At 49.8% G+C, this 18,729-nt stretch overlaps 1 protein-coding gene across 3 annotated transcripts in view; it reads right to left on the reverse strand.

Moving 5' to 3' along the window:
- The window catches only part of KCNN1 (potassium calcium-activated channel subfamily N member 1), a 40,869-nt gene that overhangs the window by 8,616 nt on the left and 13,524 nt on the right, over positions 1-18,729 (reverse strand). For 2 of the 3 annotated variants that reach the window (XR_004254561.1, XM_032208377.1), the window contains exons 2-3: positions 16,101-16,252; positions 885-1,343 (exon numbers count right to left, since the gene is read on the reverse strand). Coding sequence is in view for 2 of the 3 variants with exons in the window: in XM_032208377.1 (XP_032064268.1) it covers positions 885-1,343; positions 16,101-16,118 (477 nt within the window). In the remaining variant the exon portion in view is untranslated. Of the gene's footprint in view, positions 1-884; positions 1,344-13,743; positions 13,921-16,100; positions 16,253-18,729 lie in introns of those variants that run through there. The other variant, XM_032208386.1, reaches the window with a different exon arrangement.

The following is an 18,729-nucleotide window of genomic DNA, read 5'->3' on the forward strand; positions in this document are numbered from 1 at the left end:
AAGGAAGAAGGAAGGGAGGGAGGGAGGAAGGAGGGAGGGAGGGAGGAAAGAGGGAGGAGCCTGAGGGAGGGAGGGAAGGAGGGAGGGAGGAAGGAAGGAAGAAGGAAGGGAGGGAGGAGCCTGGGAGGAGGAAAGAGGGAGGAGCCTGAGGGAGGGAGGGAAGGAGGGAGGAAGGAAGAAGGAATGGAGGGAGGAGAGGGAGGAGGGAGGGAGGAAAGAGGGAGGAGCCTGAGGGAGGGAGGGAAGGAGGGAGGAAGGAAGAAGGAATGGAGGGAGGAGCCTGGGAGGAGGAAAGAGGGAGGGAGGGAGAAAAGAGGAAGAAAGGGAGGGAGGGAGGAAGGAGGGAGGAAGGAAAGAGGGAGGAGCCTGACGGAGGAGGAAAGAGGGAGGGAGGGAGGGAGGAAAGAAGAAGAAAGGGAGGGAGGGAGGAAGGAGGGAGGGAGGAAAGAGGGAGGAGCCTGAGGGAGGGAGGGAAGGTGGGAGGAAGGAAGAAGGAAGGGAGGGAGGAGCCTGGGAGGAGGAAAGAGGGAGGAGCCTGAGGGAGGGAGGGAGGGAGGGAGGGAGGGGAGGCCATGGGTCTGAGGGAGGATGGCTGGGGACCTACAGAAGTGGGGTGAGGAATCCCTCCCGCAGGGAAAAGCCCCCTTCAGTGTGGGATGGAAGGGCAGAGCCTGTGCCAAGGGGGTTCATAGATTGGAGCCCCCAGACTCAGGGGATCCTGGTGGGTTTTGTCACAGGAGACGGACAAAGGAGTGACAGGAGTCGGGGGGGGAAAGGGACATTGGGGAGGGGGGCGATGTGGGGAGGCCCCTCCCAAGGCTCCCTTCTGTGTCTCAGCCCCCCTCACTGAAGGCCCAGAGGGGTGAGGGGGTTGGGGGGCTCACCTTGGAGTAGATGCCCCAGGAGAGCTCCGTCTCCGTCACCATCACCACGATGCCAAACATGCCGAAGATGAGGGCGTAGTCGCTTAGCCGCTTCCGCTTCTCAAAGAGTGCCCGCCGGTGCCCCAGCCGATGGCCCACGTTCGGGCTCCTCTTCTTGGGTTGCCGGGGGGGGACGTCCCCCTCCTCCACCTGTCCGTCCAGCTGGGGGTCCGAGCCCTTCCCCCGCTCTCCCTTGGAGACCACCACTTCCAGGTCGGAGTCGGGGAAGGTCTGCAGCGGCTGCGTCTCGGCGTCCAGTTCCCGCAGGTGGCGGGGGGAGATGCCCAAGCGGCCCAGCGGCCCCATGGCCCCCCCGTTGTGCCGGCAGCTGTTCATGGCTATCTCGGTGAAGGGGCTGCACTCGCCAGCAGCCGTTGGCCTGGACCCCGCATGGCTCAGGGGGGGGAAGTTCCCGCTTACCTGGGGAGGGGAAGGCAGAAGGAGGAAGAGCCCGTCACTGCCCCATGTCGGCAGCAAAGGAGACCCTCACCAAGCATTTCAGGGGAGCCCCCCCCAAATACAGGCAGTCCTTGACTTATAGCCACAACTGAGCATTTGTATTGCTAAGTGAGTGTTGACCCATTTTATGACCTTTCTCGCTCCTCGTTGTTAAGTGAAGTTTTAAACTTAGTAACACGATTGTTAAGTGAATCTAGGTTCCCCATGGTTTGTCAGGAGGTCGCAAATGTGGATCACATGACACCCACACACCCCCGGGAGACTGTGTCCTTCATAAATAAGGAGTCAGTGGACAAGCAGCCACTCGACCCCGGGGCCCTGAAACCGCCATAAATGCAAAGCAGTGCATCATTTTTCAGTGCCGCTGCAACTTGGGCCACTAAACAGACGGTCGTAAGTCGAACACTATCCGTACAAGCCATTGGTATCACTGGTGCCCCAAGAGGCCATGTCCAGTCAGGGCAGGGTCCGTGGCCAGGGGTCTCCCTGCCCCACCCCAGTGGTTGGTGCTGCTCCTGCCTTCCGTGCCTGGGATGCCCCCGAGTGACTGGCCAGAGCCACCTTCAGGGGGAGAGCCAGGGCCCCCCATTGCCTGGGCCCTTGGGGGATGGAGGGGGTCCCCCGGGGGGAAACCTGAACCCAGAGCCTTCTAGGCGCAAACAATGGCAGCCAAAGGAGGAGGGTCCTTGGCCTAAGCCCCCTCCCCATCTCACTCGAGTGGGGTTCACATAGACTCCCGGTGAAGAATGCCCAGGGACCCTCCTCAGGCAAGAGCAGCCGCCCTTAGACCTACACATCGCTTCCCAGGGCTTTGCAACAGGAGGAGCTCTAAGCAGTTCACACAGTCGGCCTTTGGTCCCAACCATCTGGGTCCTCATCTTACCCACTTCAGAAGGAGGGAAGGCTATATAGAAGGCTTCTGCTTTTCCAATTGCATCAATTCTGTACCTTTGTCCTTTCCATAGAAACATTAAACCTTCCGGTATCAGCCATCTATAGTTAACGCCTATCTTAAGTAAACTTGTAGTCAGGAATTGATATTTTCTTCTCTTCTCTCTCACTCTTCTTGGAATTTGCTTTAAGAAGACAATCTCCTTGCCTTTGTATTCCAGTTTTCTGTCTCTTGTTTTCTGCAATATTTGTAATTTCAGTGCTTTTTTAGTAAATCTTACATGGACTTCCCTTGGAAGAGCATTTCTCGTTGCATTTCTTGTATTTACCCGAAATGTCTCGTCTATGCCATCCATCATCTTCTCTTGGGGTATCTCTAACACATCTTTCAGGATTTCAGATATTATTTGTGGCAGATTCTCTCCCTTTTCCTCTATTATATTTTGAAATCTTAAGAAATACTCAGAGTGCTCCATCTCCCATCCTATTATTGAACTGCTTTCTGTTTCCATTTCGCACAATCTACTGTCAACTTCTTCATCCCTCTTCTCTCTTTGTTCCTCTCTTTCAGCAATTTTTTGCATTCTGTCTTCTTGTTTCACGATCCATTATTGAATAATTTGAATCTTTCCCTCTGTTTGACCTGTTTTTTGTTCTATGTTCCCAATTCGCTGATCCATTGTCTCCATCCTCTTTTCCATATTTTCAGACCTCTTTACAAGCGTATCTAGATTTCCATCGGTGCTTGTTTGCGATTTTTGTATTGCTTGCATAATTGCCTCTAATGATGTAGCCTTCTCTTTTTCCTGTTGAATCATCGTCTGTACTGATCTTTGTCCTCCTGCCGGGGAGCAGGTAGGAGTCGTTGCTGCAGAACCCACCGGTGGTGGTCTTTCTGCTCATCTTCCTGATTTTATTCTCTCTTTTTCTTTTCGTAGCTCGATCCAATTAATGTTGACTATAAGAAAAGAAGAAAAGGGAAAGAAAAGAGCGAGAAAAGAGAGGAAAAAGATATCCCAGATAACCAATGGGATATCTCAAAAACGTAGAACAAGAAAGAGTAAATAAGTGAAAGAAGTAGGCAAGGGGGTCAGAGTTAAAAGTAAAAAAGAATATAGGAAATGTGCTAAAAACAAAAAGACAATAAAAATCTTAAACACCTTGTCCAATTAGTTCCAAATCATAAGGTCCAATTTAAAGAAAGGGAAAGAGGAGAAAAAAAGGGGGCAGGAGAATGGGAACATTATAAAAATGGGAGGGGAAAAAGGAAAAAAAGGAAAAAGAAAGTTTTTGCTTGCAGATTCCTTTAGTTCAGTCCATTTAAATTTAAGAACCAACCGTCCAGATGTCTCATATATCTCAAATATCTCAAAAAGGTAGGAAGAGGGGAAAAAAACAATATTCAACACTTCAAAACTTCCAGGCTTCAACAAACAAAAGAAAAGAGAGCAAATAGAAAAAAAGATCCTCACATCCCAGGCAAAGTGATATAGACGCTCTCGGCAAAAGAAGAAGAAGAGAGGAGAGAGTTCAAAGTTTTTCCCCCCCTTTTGATGTAGAGGCCTTTCCAAGGTCACATCAATTTTCCCTGATATGTTTTCGTTCATCTTCCAAAATAGGTTTCCAGACACTAAAGATCCACAAGAAACACCTGCATAAACAACTGTGTTCTTGCCTCTTATCAGGCCTTAACCTTGAATGAAAGAGGTTTTCTCCAAACAATTCCAGCAGTAAAAATTGGCAACTTTGTTTAGAGGTCCACTAGGTGGCAGTGTTACATTATATCCGATCTCAAGTCTCTTACAACTCTGCCTTTAAAAGAGCGTATTCAAGGGAAAAAGCCCACGGACTATAAAAATAGTTTGGAAAGGAGAAAAAAAAGAAACGGAATTTTTAGTGCAGTTTAAAAAAAAGAATAAATCTATTCAAATCACTTCCAAAAGTGAAGAAGTTAGAAATAAAGAGAAGACTCCAACAACGAATCCACTTTAAATTGTAGCGAAAGTCCAGCCTGACCTCCGGTAATAAAAAGGGAAAAAACAAACAAACGATCTCAATTAGCCTTGCTTAAGACAGCCGCTGAGTCTCTGGTTATTCTCATTTTACCTTAACTCTCCGAATGTAGGGTGTTCTCTTTGCAATAGAAAAAAAGTTAGAAAAAGTCTCACCAAAACGGCATGCTTCTCTCTCCTGCGCTTGCTTTACGGAGCTGTCAGCAGCTCTGGGGGCTGGCTCTTGATCATCGGCAAAAGGGTTTTTTTCCCAGGTTCCCAGAGACTTTGCGGCTGTCTCTGGATCCCCTGGATATTCCTCTTCCTCTCACCATCTCTTTGGGATGGCTTGGGCCCAGATAGGACCATCCAAACGATCTGGATTCAACGGCTAATCCGGAGTAACCAGAAAAGCTGCAGTACCGCTGTGACATGTGGCTCCTCCTCAGGGGGAGGCTGGCTCATCGACAAAAGGGTTTTTTTCCCAAGTCCCCAGAGACTTTGCGGGTGTCTCTGGATCCCCTGGATGTTCCCCTTCCTCTCACCGTCTCTTCGGGATGGCTTGGGTCCAGATTGGACCGTCCAGATGATCCGAATTCAACAGCTTATCCAGAGTAATCGGAAAGCCACAGTACCGCTGCGACGCGTAGCTCCTCCCTCCTTCACTCATTCTATACAGAACATTTGAGAGGGAAGGCCGAGAAGACTGGAGAAGAAGAACTAATGGTGCAACTGTTAGATACACCCATGACTGAAACTGAGAAGACGGAGGGAGCCGTAGGTGGGATCAATATTGAAGAAGGTGCCATAAGGGGGGTGTAGATATTAGAGAACGACGGGCACCAAGATCAACTAGAGCCATAAATCCTATATATAAAGCATAACGATGGAAGGAGAAAAAATGCTCATAATATAAATGGACTTAATTCAGCAATCAAAAGAAGGAAAATATTTCACAAATTAGAAAAGTTAAAATTAGACATAATTTGCTTACAAGAAGTACATATTCAACAAAGTTACGGTCACGTATTAGTAAAACCAAAACTTGGGGGGAAATTTTTACCTCTTTGGCGGACTGCAAGAAAAGAGGAGGGATCTTTTATATTAAAGACAAAATTCCAGCAAAAAAAAATTATACAGATGAAGACAGAAGAATCTTGATGGTGGAAATTATGGATAATACTAGGAAAATACTTTTAATTGCAATTTATGCACCTAATGAAAAACAAGATGAATTCTATAAAAAAACTCCACAAGAAAATTTGCGACGTAGACTATGTCAACATTTGTATGAGATGGGAGATTTTAATGGCATTACAAATCAGAACATGGATTATAAAACACATAAAACAATAAAACCAAAACACATAAAACAATAAAACCAAATACAAAAACACTCCTGAAGTCCTTCTCCGGGATGATGGATAAAATAAACTTAAAAGATGTTTGGAGAGAAAGAAATCCTACAAAAAAACAATATACTTTCTATTCAAACACACACTTATCATTCTCTAGAATAGATATGATTTGGGCCTCAATGGATTTATTTGGTGATGTACAAGAAGTGGAAATTGAATTAAGTACTTGGGTGGATCATAACTCAATTATAATCAAACGGAGAGGTCAAAGAACAAGATCTAGACGGACATTAAGCAATACAATATTGAAAGAGAAAGACTTTGTACAGAAAATGGAAAAAGAATTGGCTTTCTTCTTCAAAGGAAATAAAAAAGAAGACACATCCATGCAGAACCTTTGGGACACAATGAAGGCCTTTTCTAGAGGCCTGATAATAGACTACACAAGAATGAGAAACTTAAAGAAAAGACAAACATGTAAAGATTTAGAAAAAGACTATATGACCCTGGAAAAAGAGCTACAGAAATCTCCACAAAAGAAGGATATTAAAATAATAATGGATATAATTAAACACAAAATGGATTTATTGGAAAAGGAGGAATTGGCACAAAAAATTAGAGGCGCTAAACAGAATTACTTTGAAAATGCAAATAAGCCAGGCAGATGGTTGGCATATAAACTGAGAAAGGAGAGAGAGGCTAAGAAAATACAACTAAAAGACGAACAAGGACAAACCCGCTATGGAAATGCGGAAAAGAAGAAAATCATACAAGATTACTACGCCAAGTTGTATGAACAAGAGAATATAAAAGAGGAAAAAGTTAAACAATATTTACAAAATGTAAATCTTCCCCTAATACCCAACAATATTAGAACTACGTTAGAAGGTAAAATAACAGTGACGGAGCTAACGGAAGCTCTTAAAAGACAAAAGAATGGGAAGGCCTCCAGTCCGGATGGCCCACCAGTGGGATTTTACAAAACATTAAAAGGAATTCTTGTCTCTTCCCCTGTTAGAAGTTATGAATGAAGTAATGGTTGAAAGCAAATATCAAATTCATGGTTAGAAGCCTATATATCACATTGCTACCTAAAGAGGAGGCAGACCATACGCAAATTAAGAACTACAGACCAATCTCCTTGCTAAACTCAGATTACAAGCTATTTGCTTCTATACTGGCAGAGAGACTTAAAAAATATTTAAATGGGTTTATCCATTCGGATCAAAATGTTTTTTTTTTAACCAGAGACAAATTAGACATAATATAAGAATAATCTTGGACGCTTTGGAATACTATGAAGCTCATTCTGAAAAGCAAATGGCCTTGATGTTTCTTGACGCGCAGAAGGCCTTTGATAATGTGAACAGGCGATTCATGATACAACAAATGGAACAAATGAACTTTGGTAAGAATTTTATTCAAGCTATACAAACAGTATATCACAAGCAAACAGCAAAGATAATGATAAATGGAGAATTGACAGACCCTATTGAAATAAAGAGAGGTACGAGACAAGGCTGCCCATTATCACTGCTACTTTTTGTCTTAATGTTAGAAGTTTTAAACAGAAGGATAAGAGAAGAGGAAGAAATAAAAGGAATGACTATGAAAAAGAAGAATATAAGTTTGCAGATGATTTAGTTTTCATTCTCAAGGAGCCACTTGAATCCGCACCCAAATTGATAGAAAGAATTGAGGAGTATGGAAAAAGTAGCAGGCTGAAAATAAATAAAGACAAAACAAAAATCTTGACAAAGAACATATCATCCAAACAAAAAAGAAGTTAAGAACAAGGTCAAATATTTGGGGATCTTCTTAACAGCTAGATGCAGTTCCCTCAAAGAGGATAACTATTTTAGATTGAAGCAACAAATTGCAATGGACTTGGTGAAATGGGAAAATCTTCAACTATCAATGGCTGGGAGAATCTCTACAATTAAAATGAACATTCTACCTAGAATCCTATATTTGTTCCAGACAATCCCAATTAGATTGGGGAAAGATTATTTTGAAGACTTAAATAAATTGGTGTTGAAATTCATATAGCAGGGGGATACCTGACTGGGAGCTATACTACCAGGCAGCCAGTCTGACGTGGATCAAGGAATGGATAATGTTAAGAAATGGTAGGGCTTTTCAATTTAGAGGGTCAGGACTTGCTGTTGGGATGGGATGCTTTCTTATGGTATAAGGGAACTAAAGCACACGGTTATTTTAGGAGGCACCATATAAGAGAGGCTCTGTTATTAAACTGGGAGACGGTTAAGAGGTTACACTATTTAAAAACTCCAGTCTGGATATCAACCATTGAAGCTTTTTCATATCCAATAACATACAAAAAGGAACAAACAGTTAGATATGCTGAATTATTAAATACAGAGGGTTCAAATCCATACAAGATTTGAAACAGGAAGGAATCGAAGTTAATTGGTATTCATATGTGCAAATACATTCTAGATACAACGAAGATCGAAAAAAGGAGGGTTTTTATGATAAAATGACTGAGTTAGATAAAATCTTAACAGGTACTGATGAAAAAGTAATTTAAAAACTCTCTGGCTACCTATTAGAGGTGAAACTCCAGAAAGAACAAGTTAAAGAAACTATGTTAGCTTGGGGGCGGAATTTTGGGCATGGGATTGACCTAGAGAAATGGCAAAAATTGTGGACTCAAAACTATAAAATGACAATGTCAACTGCATATAAAGAAAATTTGTATAAGATGTTTTACAGGTGGCACTTATCCCCAACGAGAATAGCAAGAATGTCTAAGAACAAATCCGAAAAATGTTGGAAACGTCATCAGATGCCGGGCTCATACTACCACATGTGGTGGACTTGTACTGAAGCTAAACGATATTGGACTAAAATCCAATTTGTGTTCGGAGAAAATGATACATTAACAGATAGACTTAAAACCAGAACCTTTTTTTTTATTGGGAATCATACCAGAAACATACAGTAAAGACTTGAAATATTTGATTGTAAATGTCTTAACAGCTGCTAGAATTGTATTTGCAAAAAATTGGAAGAATGAGAAAACACCAACACAGGAGGAAACTATTTGGAAAATAATGGAATGTGCTGAAATGAGTAAACTTACATTTGAAATTGGAGAACAGGAGGATGAGCAATTTTATAAGGTCTGGGCTATGTTTTACCAATGGTTGGATAAAAAAACCCTGGAAATGAAATTGTTTATGTACTACCAGAAAGTTATAGTCATTGTTATGAAAGTTTTTTGCTATGAAATAGAGTGCTTGATCATATGATATATAAAGGACAATAATGTATTCAATGTATAAGAATGGGATGATTTGAACGCTATGTATAATTGTAAGTAGTGATCATGTTATACTGGAAAGATTTCTATATGTTAAAGTTAAAGGGACTAATGATGATGTAATGAATAATTGATACATACATGAATTGAAATGTTCAATAACTCCTTGGATTAACAATGGAAAACTATTTCTGGAGTTGAATATGCCACACTAGAAGTATTGTATACTCTATGGATGATTAATATTAGCAGTAACCTGAACACATGATGCTCAATTATGATGATGATGTATTTAGTTATGTTTGACCAGTGATCTTATTTTTAATTGTAAAAACTGATGCACAAGTTTGTAACCAAACAACATGCTGGATGAAATTGAGGAAAGTTTTTTGCATGTATTGTATTGTTTTTCTTTGTTTTAAAAATAAAAAAAATATTTTTTAAAAAAGGAGGGAAGGCTGAGTCGACCTTGAGCTGCTCAGGATCGAACTGCTGGCAGTGGGCAGACTCGGCCTGCAATGCTGCTTTCTCACCACTGGGAGGGACTGAGGGAGGGAAGGAAGGAAGGAAGGAGGGAGGGAGGAAAGTAAACAAAGTAATAGCCAAAAGCCAACATGGCAGACTAATCTTATTGCATTCTTTGCCAAAGTGACAAAATTAGCAGACCAGAGGAATGCCGTCGATATAGTTTACTTGGACTTCAGTAAGGCATTTGATAAGGTAGACCATAACCTACTACTAGATAAAGTAGAAGAATGTGGGTTACACAGCATCACCACCAGATGGATTCGTAACTGGCTGACCAACCGCACTCAGCGTGTAGTCCTCAGTGGAGCTGCGTCTACATGGAGGGAGGGATGCAGTGGGGGACCCCAAGGCTCTGTTTTGGGCCCAGGACTCTTCAACATCTTCATCAATGATTTGGATGAGGGGATAAATGGGGAACTTATGAAATTTGCAGATGACACCAAGTTGGCAGGCATAGCCAACACTCCAGAAGATACAGAAGGATCTTGACAAACTTGAACATTGGGCACTATCTAACAAAATGAAATTCAACGGTGAAAAGAGTCAGGTTCTACATTTAGGCAAGGAAAACGAAATGCACAGGTACAGTATAGGTGGTACCTTGCTCAATAGTAGTAACTGTGAAGGGGATCTTGGAATCCTAGTGGACAATCATTTAAATAGGAGCCAGCCGCGTGCAGCAGCTGCCAAAAAAGCCAACACAGTTCTAGGCTGCATAAACAGAGGGAGAGAATCAAGATCACGGGAAGGGTTAATACCACTTTACAAGGCCTTGGGAAGGCCACACTTGGAATATTTGCATTCAGTTTTGGTCGGCACGATGTAGAAAAGATGTGGAGACTCTGGAAAGAGTGCAGAGAAGAGCAACAAAGAGGATTAAGGGACTGGAGGCTAAAACGTATGAAGAACGGTTGCAGGAACTGGGTATGTCTAGTTTAATAGAAAGAAGGACTAGGGGAGATATGATAGCACTCTTCCAATATCTCAGGGGTTGCCCCAAAGAAAAGGGAGTCAAGCTATTCTCCAAGGCACCTGAAGGCAGAACAAGAAGCAACGGGTGGAAACTAATTAAAGAGAGAAGCAACTTAGAACGGAGGGGGAATTTCCTGACAGTGAGAACAATTAATCAGTGGAGCAGAAGTTGCCTCCAGAAGTTGTGAATGCCCCAACACTGGAAGTCTTTAAGAAGATGCTGGATAGCCATTTGTCTGAAACGGTATAGGGCAGTGTTTCTCAACCTTGGCGACTTTAAGTCCTATGGACTTCAACTCCCAGAATCCCCCAGCCAGCTATGCTGGCTGGGGAATTCTGGAAGTTGAAGTCCACAGGACATAAAATCACCAAGGTTAGGAAACACTGGTATAGGGTTTCCTGCCTAGGCAGGGGGTTGGACTAGAAGACCTCCAAGGTCCCTTCCAACTCTGCTATTGTATTGGAAGGAAGGAAGGAAGGAAGGAAGGAAGGAAGGAAGGAAAGAAGGAAATTTAGAGATGATGAGGGAAGGAGGGAAGGAGGGAGGGAGGGAGGAAGGGAAATAGCCGCAGAAACTTAGACTGATATACCGCTTAATGGTGCTTTTACAGCCTTCTTTAAGCGGTTTAGAGTCAGCATGTTGCCTACAACAATCTGGGTCCTCATTTGATCCACTGAGGAAGGACGGAAGGCTGAGTCCACATTGAGCTGCTCAGGATCGAACTGCTGGCAGTGGGCAGAGTCAGCCTGCAATGCCACTTTCTGGCCACTGGGCCATCCTGGCTCCTAATGCAGTCAGGTTGCCCAAAGCAGGTTACGGCTCCCCACAATTGCCCCTCCCCCCTTGCCCCCTCCCCCCTCCAAGAGGGGGCCTTGAAGGCGATGGGGAAGATCAGCCGCCAGAGGAGGAAGCACAAGATGGAAGGGAGGCTAATGCAGAAGGGAACCCCCCCCCCTGAGTCACAGGAGTATAAGGGGGGGGAGGGAGAAGGATGGTTAGAGAGGGGAGGTTTTGCCCCTGCAGGCCCTTCATCAAGGGACCTTCGGCTTCTTCGCCTGGTCTCCCTCCTGGGAAAGGAACCCACCCCCCACACCCGGCTCTGCTCCGCCCCCTCCCCTCCTTATGCGACTGTGGAACATGGGGGGGGGCACCTGAGACTTCCCATGTCCCCACTAGATGGGGGAGCAGCGAATAAACATAAATAAATAGGGAGGGAGGGAGGGAGGGAGGGAGGGAGGGAGGGAGGGAGGGAGGGAGGAAGGAAGGAAGGAAGGAAGGAAGGAAGGAAGGAAGGAAGGAAGGAAGGAAGGAAGGAGAGAGCAAAACTGGGCTGTCAGAAGGGTGGGGAAATATGGGCCTCCGGCCGGGGCAAAGGTCAGCCAGGGACCATGGTCCCTTTGAGGAGGGGCTGGACTAAAAGACCTCCACGCTCCCCTCCGAGCCTCCTCTTCTCTTATTGCCAGAGGCTCCTCAAGGCTCCTGGAATGGAAAGGAAGGCAACTGGGAGGAATGGAAGGAGAACCCCCCCTCCCCCACTGACAGCAAAGAGCCCGCTGGGCCAGCCAGGGCTGGGGGGAGGGCTGCAGTGGGGGGAGGGGGCACCTAGTCCCCCTGACCAAAGTGGGCATCCGTCTTGTGCCAGGCCCTCGCTCTGAAGAGCCGCAGCAGAAAGGAAGGAGGGGGGGGCACCGGGAGCCTGGGAAAGAAGGATGCCCCCCCCCTCGTCCAAATCACCCCCAAACTCCCTACCTTTCCTTCCACAATGCTGGAGCTTGCCTTGCCCCCACCCCCACCCCTCCTGGCTGCTGGTACAGATTTTGCGGAGGGTCTTGGGGGGGAATCTTCCATTGGTGGGCCAAAGAAGGGGGCAGGGGTGGCGCTGATGAAGCAGAAGAAATTGGGGGCGGGGGATAGACCCCCCCCCAGGACAAAGGCCTTCCTTGACTTAAAGGGGGAGGGGGAGAATTGGATCTAAAGGAGACCAAACCAGAAAGCATTCCCCCATCGGAGGGGAGGTCCCAGGGCTAGTCCTGGCTGGGGAGGGGGCAGCGCTGATGAGGACAAGGCACCCTCTTTGGGATGGGGGGGGCTGTGCATCCCCCCTGCCCATCCCAAGGGCAGCCCTGGGCCCCTCCCTCTTGGCAGCTCACTCTGGCCACCACTGGCCTCCCCTGCCTCTCAACACACCACGATGGCTGGGAATGGCTGGGAACGCTGGTCGTTGTAGTCCACCAGGCCAGGAAAGACAATCACTTCCTCAAATGCACCAGTCAGGCCTGGGGGCTGCCTCTTCTGCAGCCAGAATGCCAGAAGCGGCCCTGGCCCAGCGCCCTGGATTTCCTGGAAGCAGCCCCAGGCCTGCCCCCCTCCCCAGATTCCACCCCCCCCCCCCGGGAGACCTGGGCAAAGCAGGGCAAAGGGAAGAGGCCGGGAGCCAGGCCCATGCGGGGCAGAGGGTCTGGCTCTCTGCTGCTCTTCCTTTGGGGTCTGGGGTCTGTTCCAGCATCAGGAGCCCCCTCCCCCCAGGCCAACTGGCTTGCTTGCGCCCAGTGCTGGGGAGGGGGCTTTGAAGGCTCCCCAGCCCCAGTGCAAAGGTTTGAGTGGGGCACCGGTGGGGCAAGGGAGCCTGGAAGCCAGAGAAGAGGGTCCCTGGGTAACCTGAGGGGGAGACGGGCAGACTGATCTCCCTCCCCACTTTCCCACCTCCAAGGGCACCTTGACCTCCCCCTCAACAGCAGCAGCACTCAAGGGAGGCCTCTTCTCTGCCTTGAGGACTGGAAGGGAGCCTCCTCGGCTGGCTTGGGCTGCCCCAGAAGCACCCCGTGGGCCCCAAGAGGACATCCAGCTGGGCCAGCAGAGGAGCAGATGGAGAGAAGGCCTGGGGGGGGGGGATCAGAAAGCTTCCATACACAGCAGCCGTCAACCATCTGTTGGGGCTGAGAAGGGAAGGGTCCCTTCAGACCCACTTTAAGGGGGGGCGCAAAAGCTCCTCCAGTGGGGCTCTTCTCATCAGCCACCTTGGTCGGGGAGCCTCCTTGGCCAAGGACAGTCTACCTGGGGGCTCGGCGCGCATCTCCAAAGCTTCCCATCGGCACCAGAGCCCCGGAGGCGCAGCGGCCCCGTCTCTGGCGCTGGCTGGGGAGGGGAGGGGGCGCTCCCCCTTCTCCTCCGAGGGCCGGACGACGCAGCCCCGGGCCCGCAGCCCCCCCTTCCCCAGCCCCCCCCCCGGCTCTGCGGCTGCCCGGCTGCCCCCAGCCCGGCCCAGGGGAGCGCAACGGGCAGAGCCCCCTCCCCTCCCTCCCTGCCCCCCGCGGGGGTCCCGTGCCGCTCTCACCTGCTGGGCGGGGCGCCGGGGCGGGCGGGGCTCGGGGGGGCGCCGGGCGGGGGGCCAGCTGGCGGGGGGGCGTCCGAGCGGGAGGGGCCCCCCGCAGAGCGCCTGCAGCGACAGGTAGACCAGGTGGCCGGGCACCGGGCGGGGCGGGGCGGGCCGGGGGCGGCCGGGGGGCTGCTGGTCCGGCGCGGCGGGCTGGGCGCTGCGGGCGCGGGGAGGAGGCGGCGGCGGCGGCGGCGGCGGCGGCGGCGGCGGGAGGAGGGCGACGGCGGGCGCTCGCCACGGCATCCCCGGCCTCGCTGCGCCCCGCCCGGCCGGCCCGTCGCTCCGGAGGCCCCGCTGGAGTCCGGCCGCTCAGCTGCAGCGCTTCGGATTGGCGGGCGGGGCGCCGCCTCCCTCCCCGCCTCCCTCCCCCCGCAAGCGGACCCGCGCCCGCCGCCCCCCCGCCAGCCCCGCCGAGGGCAGAGGAGCCCGGGGCTCTTGGGGGTTATGGGGCGGCAGCGATGGGGAGGAGGGAGCCCCGAGACCCCCGCCTGAGAGCGGCCCCCGTGGCGAGGAGGATCTGTCCCGGAGGGGGGTCTGCAGGGGCAGGAAGGCCTACAGGACCCTCCCCCCCTTGACAGCTGCTCTCCTCCCTTGGCCCCAGGGGGCTTTGGGCTTCCCCTTCCCACCCATGAAGCCCCCACCCCAAACCTCTTGTAGGACGTTGGAAAAGGGGGGGAAAGACCCTGGAGACCCTCACAGCACTCAGGCTTCGTCAGCCCAGCTGGGGGGGGGGGGGAGGCTCCAGCCAGCCTGAATCTCCCAGTGTTGGCTTTGGGGGGGGGGGCTCCCCTTCCACTCTGGTGTGGGGCCCGGGAGGGAGTGGAGCTTCCCCCACTCAGATGCTCTTGGTGCATGGGGCCCCATGGTCTCCCCCCTCCCCCATTTGCTGCTCCCTTGAGGTGGCTCTGTCCCCCCCCTTTTCTCTCCCTTGTATGGTCCAGAGCCCACCGGAAGCTGGGAAGGGGGAGGACCCATACTCTGCAAATGCTCGCTCAGAGAGAGGATGAAATGCAGGGCTCCCCCCCTCCCTCCCCTGCTGCTCCTTGGAGACCCCCTCTGCAGATCTCACTGGGGGGGGAGCAGCACCCCCTGTTGTTCCCCTCGGCTCCTTCTTTTGAGGCTGGGGTCCACCTGGGTGGGCAGCTAAGATTGCCCCAAAGCCTCAGCCTGAGGGTCTCCGTCCCACAAACAGAATTCCTCCTTTTGGCTGCAACCGTCCCCTCCGTCCCCCCACTCGGCCACGGAGGGTAGTGCCGAAACATGAAGCAGGAGGCAGGAATTGGAAGCGGATTTCCTTATTTCCATATCTGCCCCATCTCAATATTTGCATGAATTTCACCGGAGGCAAAGAAGGGGGGGGGCTTAACGTAATTCACAAGGAAGCAGACGGACCCCCAAATTCCACATAAAGCCAAGAATGTTCGTGACAAAAAAAAACCCCAAAACTTAACCTCAAACAGAGCCAAGGTGCAGGGACTTCGGCCTGAGCCCAACCCACCACAAGGCCAGCTAAACAAGAAAGAGCAAAACTTCTGAATGCCCCTCCAAGCCCCCCCAACAGACCCACTTCTCAGTTGTGTTTTGGTTTGGACAATTTCCACACCCGCCCTGGCATTCTCCAGGCAAAGGCAGGCCCAGGGTCTGCCAGGCCCACCAGACGGCTTCCAACATCTAGATCAGCGTTTCTCAACCTTGGCAACTTGAAGATGTCCGGATTTCAACTCCCAGAATTCCCCAGCCAGCATTCGCTGGCTGGGGAATTCTGGGAGTTGAAGTCCGGACATCTTCAAGTTGCCAAGGTTGAGAAACGCTGATCTAGATAAACCGCAGAGCAGCCGAAGAACAGGCTGGATGCCAGTGAAAATGCCCTGGGTGCCCGCAGGAGCGTCCCCCGCCCCCCCGGGGACAGGGTCAGCTGCGCCCAGCCCTGTCCCAAAGGAAGGGCAGGATTAGTCCTTGGGAGGGAGGGCAGAGGGAGGGAGTCCCTGGGTCACCAGCTGGCCCTTCGTGTTCCTGGAAGGAAAGCAAGCAAGGCCTTGGGGTGGGGGCAGAAGAACCAATTCCAGCTGAAAGGTGTTTTTTAAAAAAAACCACTTTCCAAGAGCAGTTTGAACAGGAACTCAGGACCTGGGTGTGCAGGACACATCCCCTGCTTTGGAGGCTAGATCCTGCCCTGGACAGTGGGGTGGACTGGATGACCTCTTGATGTCCTCAAGTGCCTTTTGTGGCTGCCTCTCAGCTGAAGCAAAGGTGCTCAAGGAGCAGCGGCCGGCTTACCTTCTATCTGGCTCTGCAGGGGGGTGGGGGAGGCTTACCTGCTCAACTCCAGTCATAGGGGAGAGGTCTGTGGGGGGCTCAGCCTACACGTCTTGGCCCACTGGGGAGAGAGGCCGAGCCACTCTGTTGCCTTCCTTGGTTCTGGGAGCCATTGGTTCCAGCGTCCACCTGGAAGGGAAGGAGGAGGGGGCTGGGAGAGAAGAAAGCACCTGTCAGTCACCCAAACCGAGGGGGCTCAGGATCTGTCTGGAGGAGGAGATCAGGGAAACGCAGCCCCCTCCCCCCAATTGCTGCAAACTGGAATCAGAGACAGAGTAGTGGTGTTTTTCCAGGCACCGTCTATTACAGGGAGAAGAACCAACAAGGGAAAGCCCCCCCCCCCCTTTCCTGGCCGAAATCTGCTGAAAAATAGAACAACAGAATGAAAGAATTAGAAGGGACGATGAAATTCAATGGGGAAAAGAGTCAGGTTCTACATTTATGCAAGGAAACCGAAATGCACAGGGACAGTACAGGTGGTACCTTGCTCAATAGTAGTAACTGTGAAGGGGATCTTGGAGTCCTAGTGGAGAACCATTTAAATAGGAGCCAGCCGTGTGCAGCAGCTGCCAAAAAAGCCAACACAGTTCTAGGCTGCATCAACAGAGGGAGAGAATCAAGATCACGTGAAGGGTTAATGCCACTTTATCAGGCCTTGGTAAGGCCACACTTGGAATATTTGCATCCAGTTTTGGTCACCACGATGTAGAAAAGATGTGGAGACTCTGGAAAGAGGGCAGAGAAGAGCAAGAAAGAGGATTAAGGGACTGGTGGCTCAAACATAGGAAGAACGGTTGCAGGAACTGGGAATGTCTAGTTTGATGAAAAGAAGGACTAGGGGAGACAGGATAGGAGTCTTCCAATATCTCAGGGGTTGCCACAATGAAGAGGGAGTCAAGCTATTCTCCAAAGCACCTGAGGATAGAACAAGAAGCAATGGGTGGAAACTAATCAAGGAGAGAAGCAACTTAGAACTGAGGAGAAATTAATTTCCCGACAGAATAATTAACCAGTGGAACAGAAGTTGCCTCCAGAAATCGTGGGGGGCTCCAACAGGGGAGGCTTTTAAGAAGAGACCGAACAGCCAGCTATCTGAAATGGGGGAGGGTCTCCTGCCTGAGCAGGGAGCTGGACTAGAAGACCTCCAAGCTCTTTTCCAACTCTGTTATTCTTAGTCCAGCCCACCCCCCCTCAAGCAGGAGACCCTAGACCAGTGGTCTCCAACCTTGGCAACTTTAAGACCTGTGGACTTCAACTCCCAGAGTTCCTCAGCCAGCAAAGCTGGCTGAGGAACTCTGGGAGTTAAAGTCCACAGGTCTTAAAGTTCCCAAGGTTGGAGACCCCTGCCCTAGACAATTCGAGACAAATGGCTCTCCAGTCTCTTCTTAAAAACTTACACACACACACACAGACACACACCCTGAGTTCCTTCCTGCCGAAGAGAAGCCGGCCTCAGTTCCTCTCTGGAAGAAAAAGAAAGAGAAAGAGCCGTAAGAAGGATGGGAAGGAGGAGAGAAGCTGGGGGACTTTGAGCAACGTCCGAGCACCGAAGGGGGCCAGGCGACCACAGAGACTCCGCGGCCTGAGATCTCGGATCGAAAGAGGGTTTCAAACAAGGGGGGGAGGGAAGGGGGGGTTCTTTGATGGGAGATAAAGCCGGCAGCCGAGCGAGGAGGCCCTTTGCAAGAACAGTTGGCACCCAAAATGTTGGAAGCAGACTGGCTAAGCAAGACCGTTGTTAAGTGAGCTTTTGCCCCGTTTTATGACCTTCCTTGCTCGTTGTTAAGTGAATCACTGTCACTGGTAAGTTAGTAACACTGTTATTAAGTGAATCTGGCTTCCCCGCCGACTTTTTAATAGATTAACAGACTTGGGGAGGGGACCTTTTGGGTCATCTAGTCCAACCCCCTGCCCAAGCAGGAAACCCTGCACCGTTTCTGACATTTTTTTGTCAGGAGGTTGCAAAAGGGGATCAGGTGAACACCCTGCCCTCCCCAGGGCACTGCGACCGTCATAAATATGAACCATGGATTTTAAGGTATTGTGATTGTACATGTATACTGCTATATTTTCTTGTTTATGTATATTGAAATGGAATTATAAATACCATCAACCCAAAAGGGAGTTTGCTCAGAAGCTGAAATACACCAAGTGAATGAGAGGAAGAGTGGGAAGCAGAGGAGAGAAGAAAGATAGGAAGAGAGGGACAGGAGAGAGGGTGAGGGGGGGGGAAGAGGAGGTGTATAAGGAGGAGTGGAAAGGGGAGAGAGGAGAAGGAGAAAGGAAGGGGAAGTAGAGTAGAAAATGATGGAGGGAAGAAAGGATGTAGAAGAGTTGGAAGCAGAGGAGAGAAGAAAGATAGGAAGAGAGGGACAGGAGAGAGGGTGAGGGGGGGGAAGAGGAGGTGTATAAGGAGGAGTGGAAAGGGGAGAGAGGAGAAGGAGAAAGGAAGGGGAAGTAGAGTAGAAAATGATGGAGGGAAGAAAGGATGTAGAAAGGGGGAGGAGAGAGGGGGAAGAAAGTGTCAGACAAGGTATAAATATGATGTATGGAGAGCAGAATGCTGGCTGGGGGATTCTGGGAGTTGAAGTCCGGACATCTTCAAGTTGCCAAGGTTGAGAAACACTG

This window comes from Thamnophis elegans, chromosome 1, assembly GCF_009769535.1.
Source record: "Thamnophis elegans isolate rThaEle1 chromosome 1, rThaEle1.pri, whole genome shotgun sequence".
NCBI classification, from domain to species: domain Eukaryota; kingdom Metazoa; phylum Chordata; class Lepidosauria; order Squamata; family Colubridae; genus Thamnophis; species Thamnophis elegans.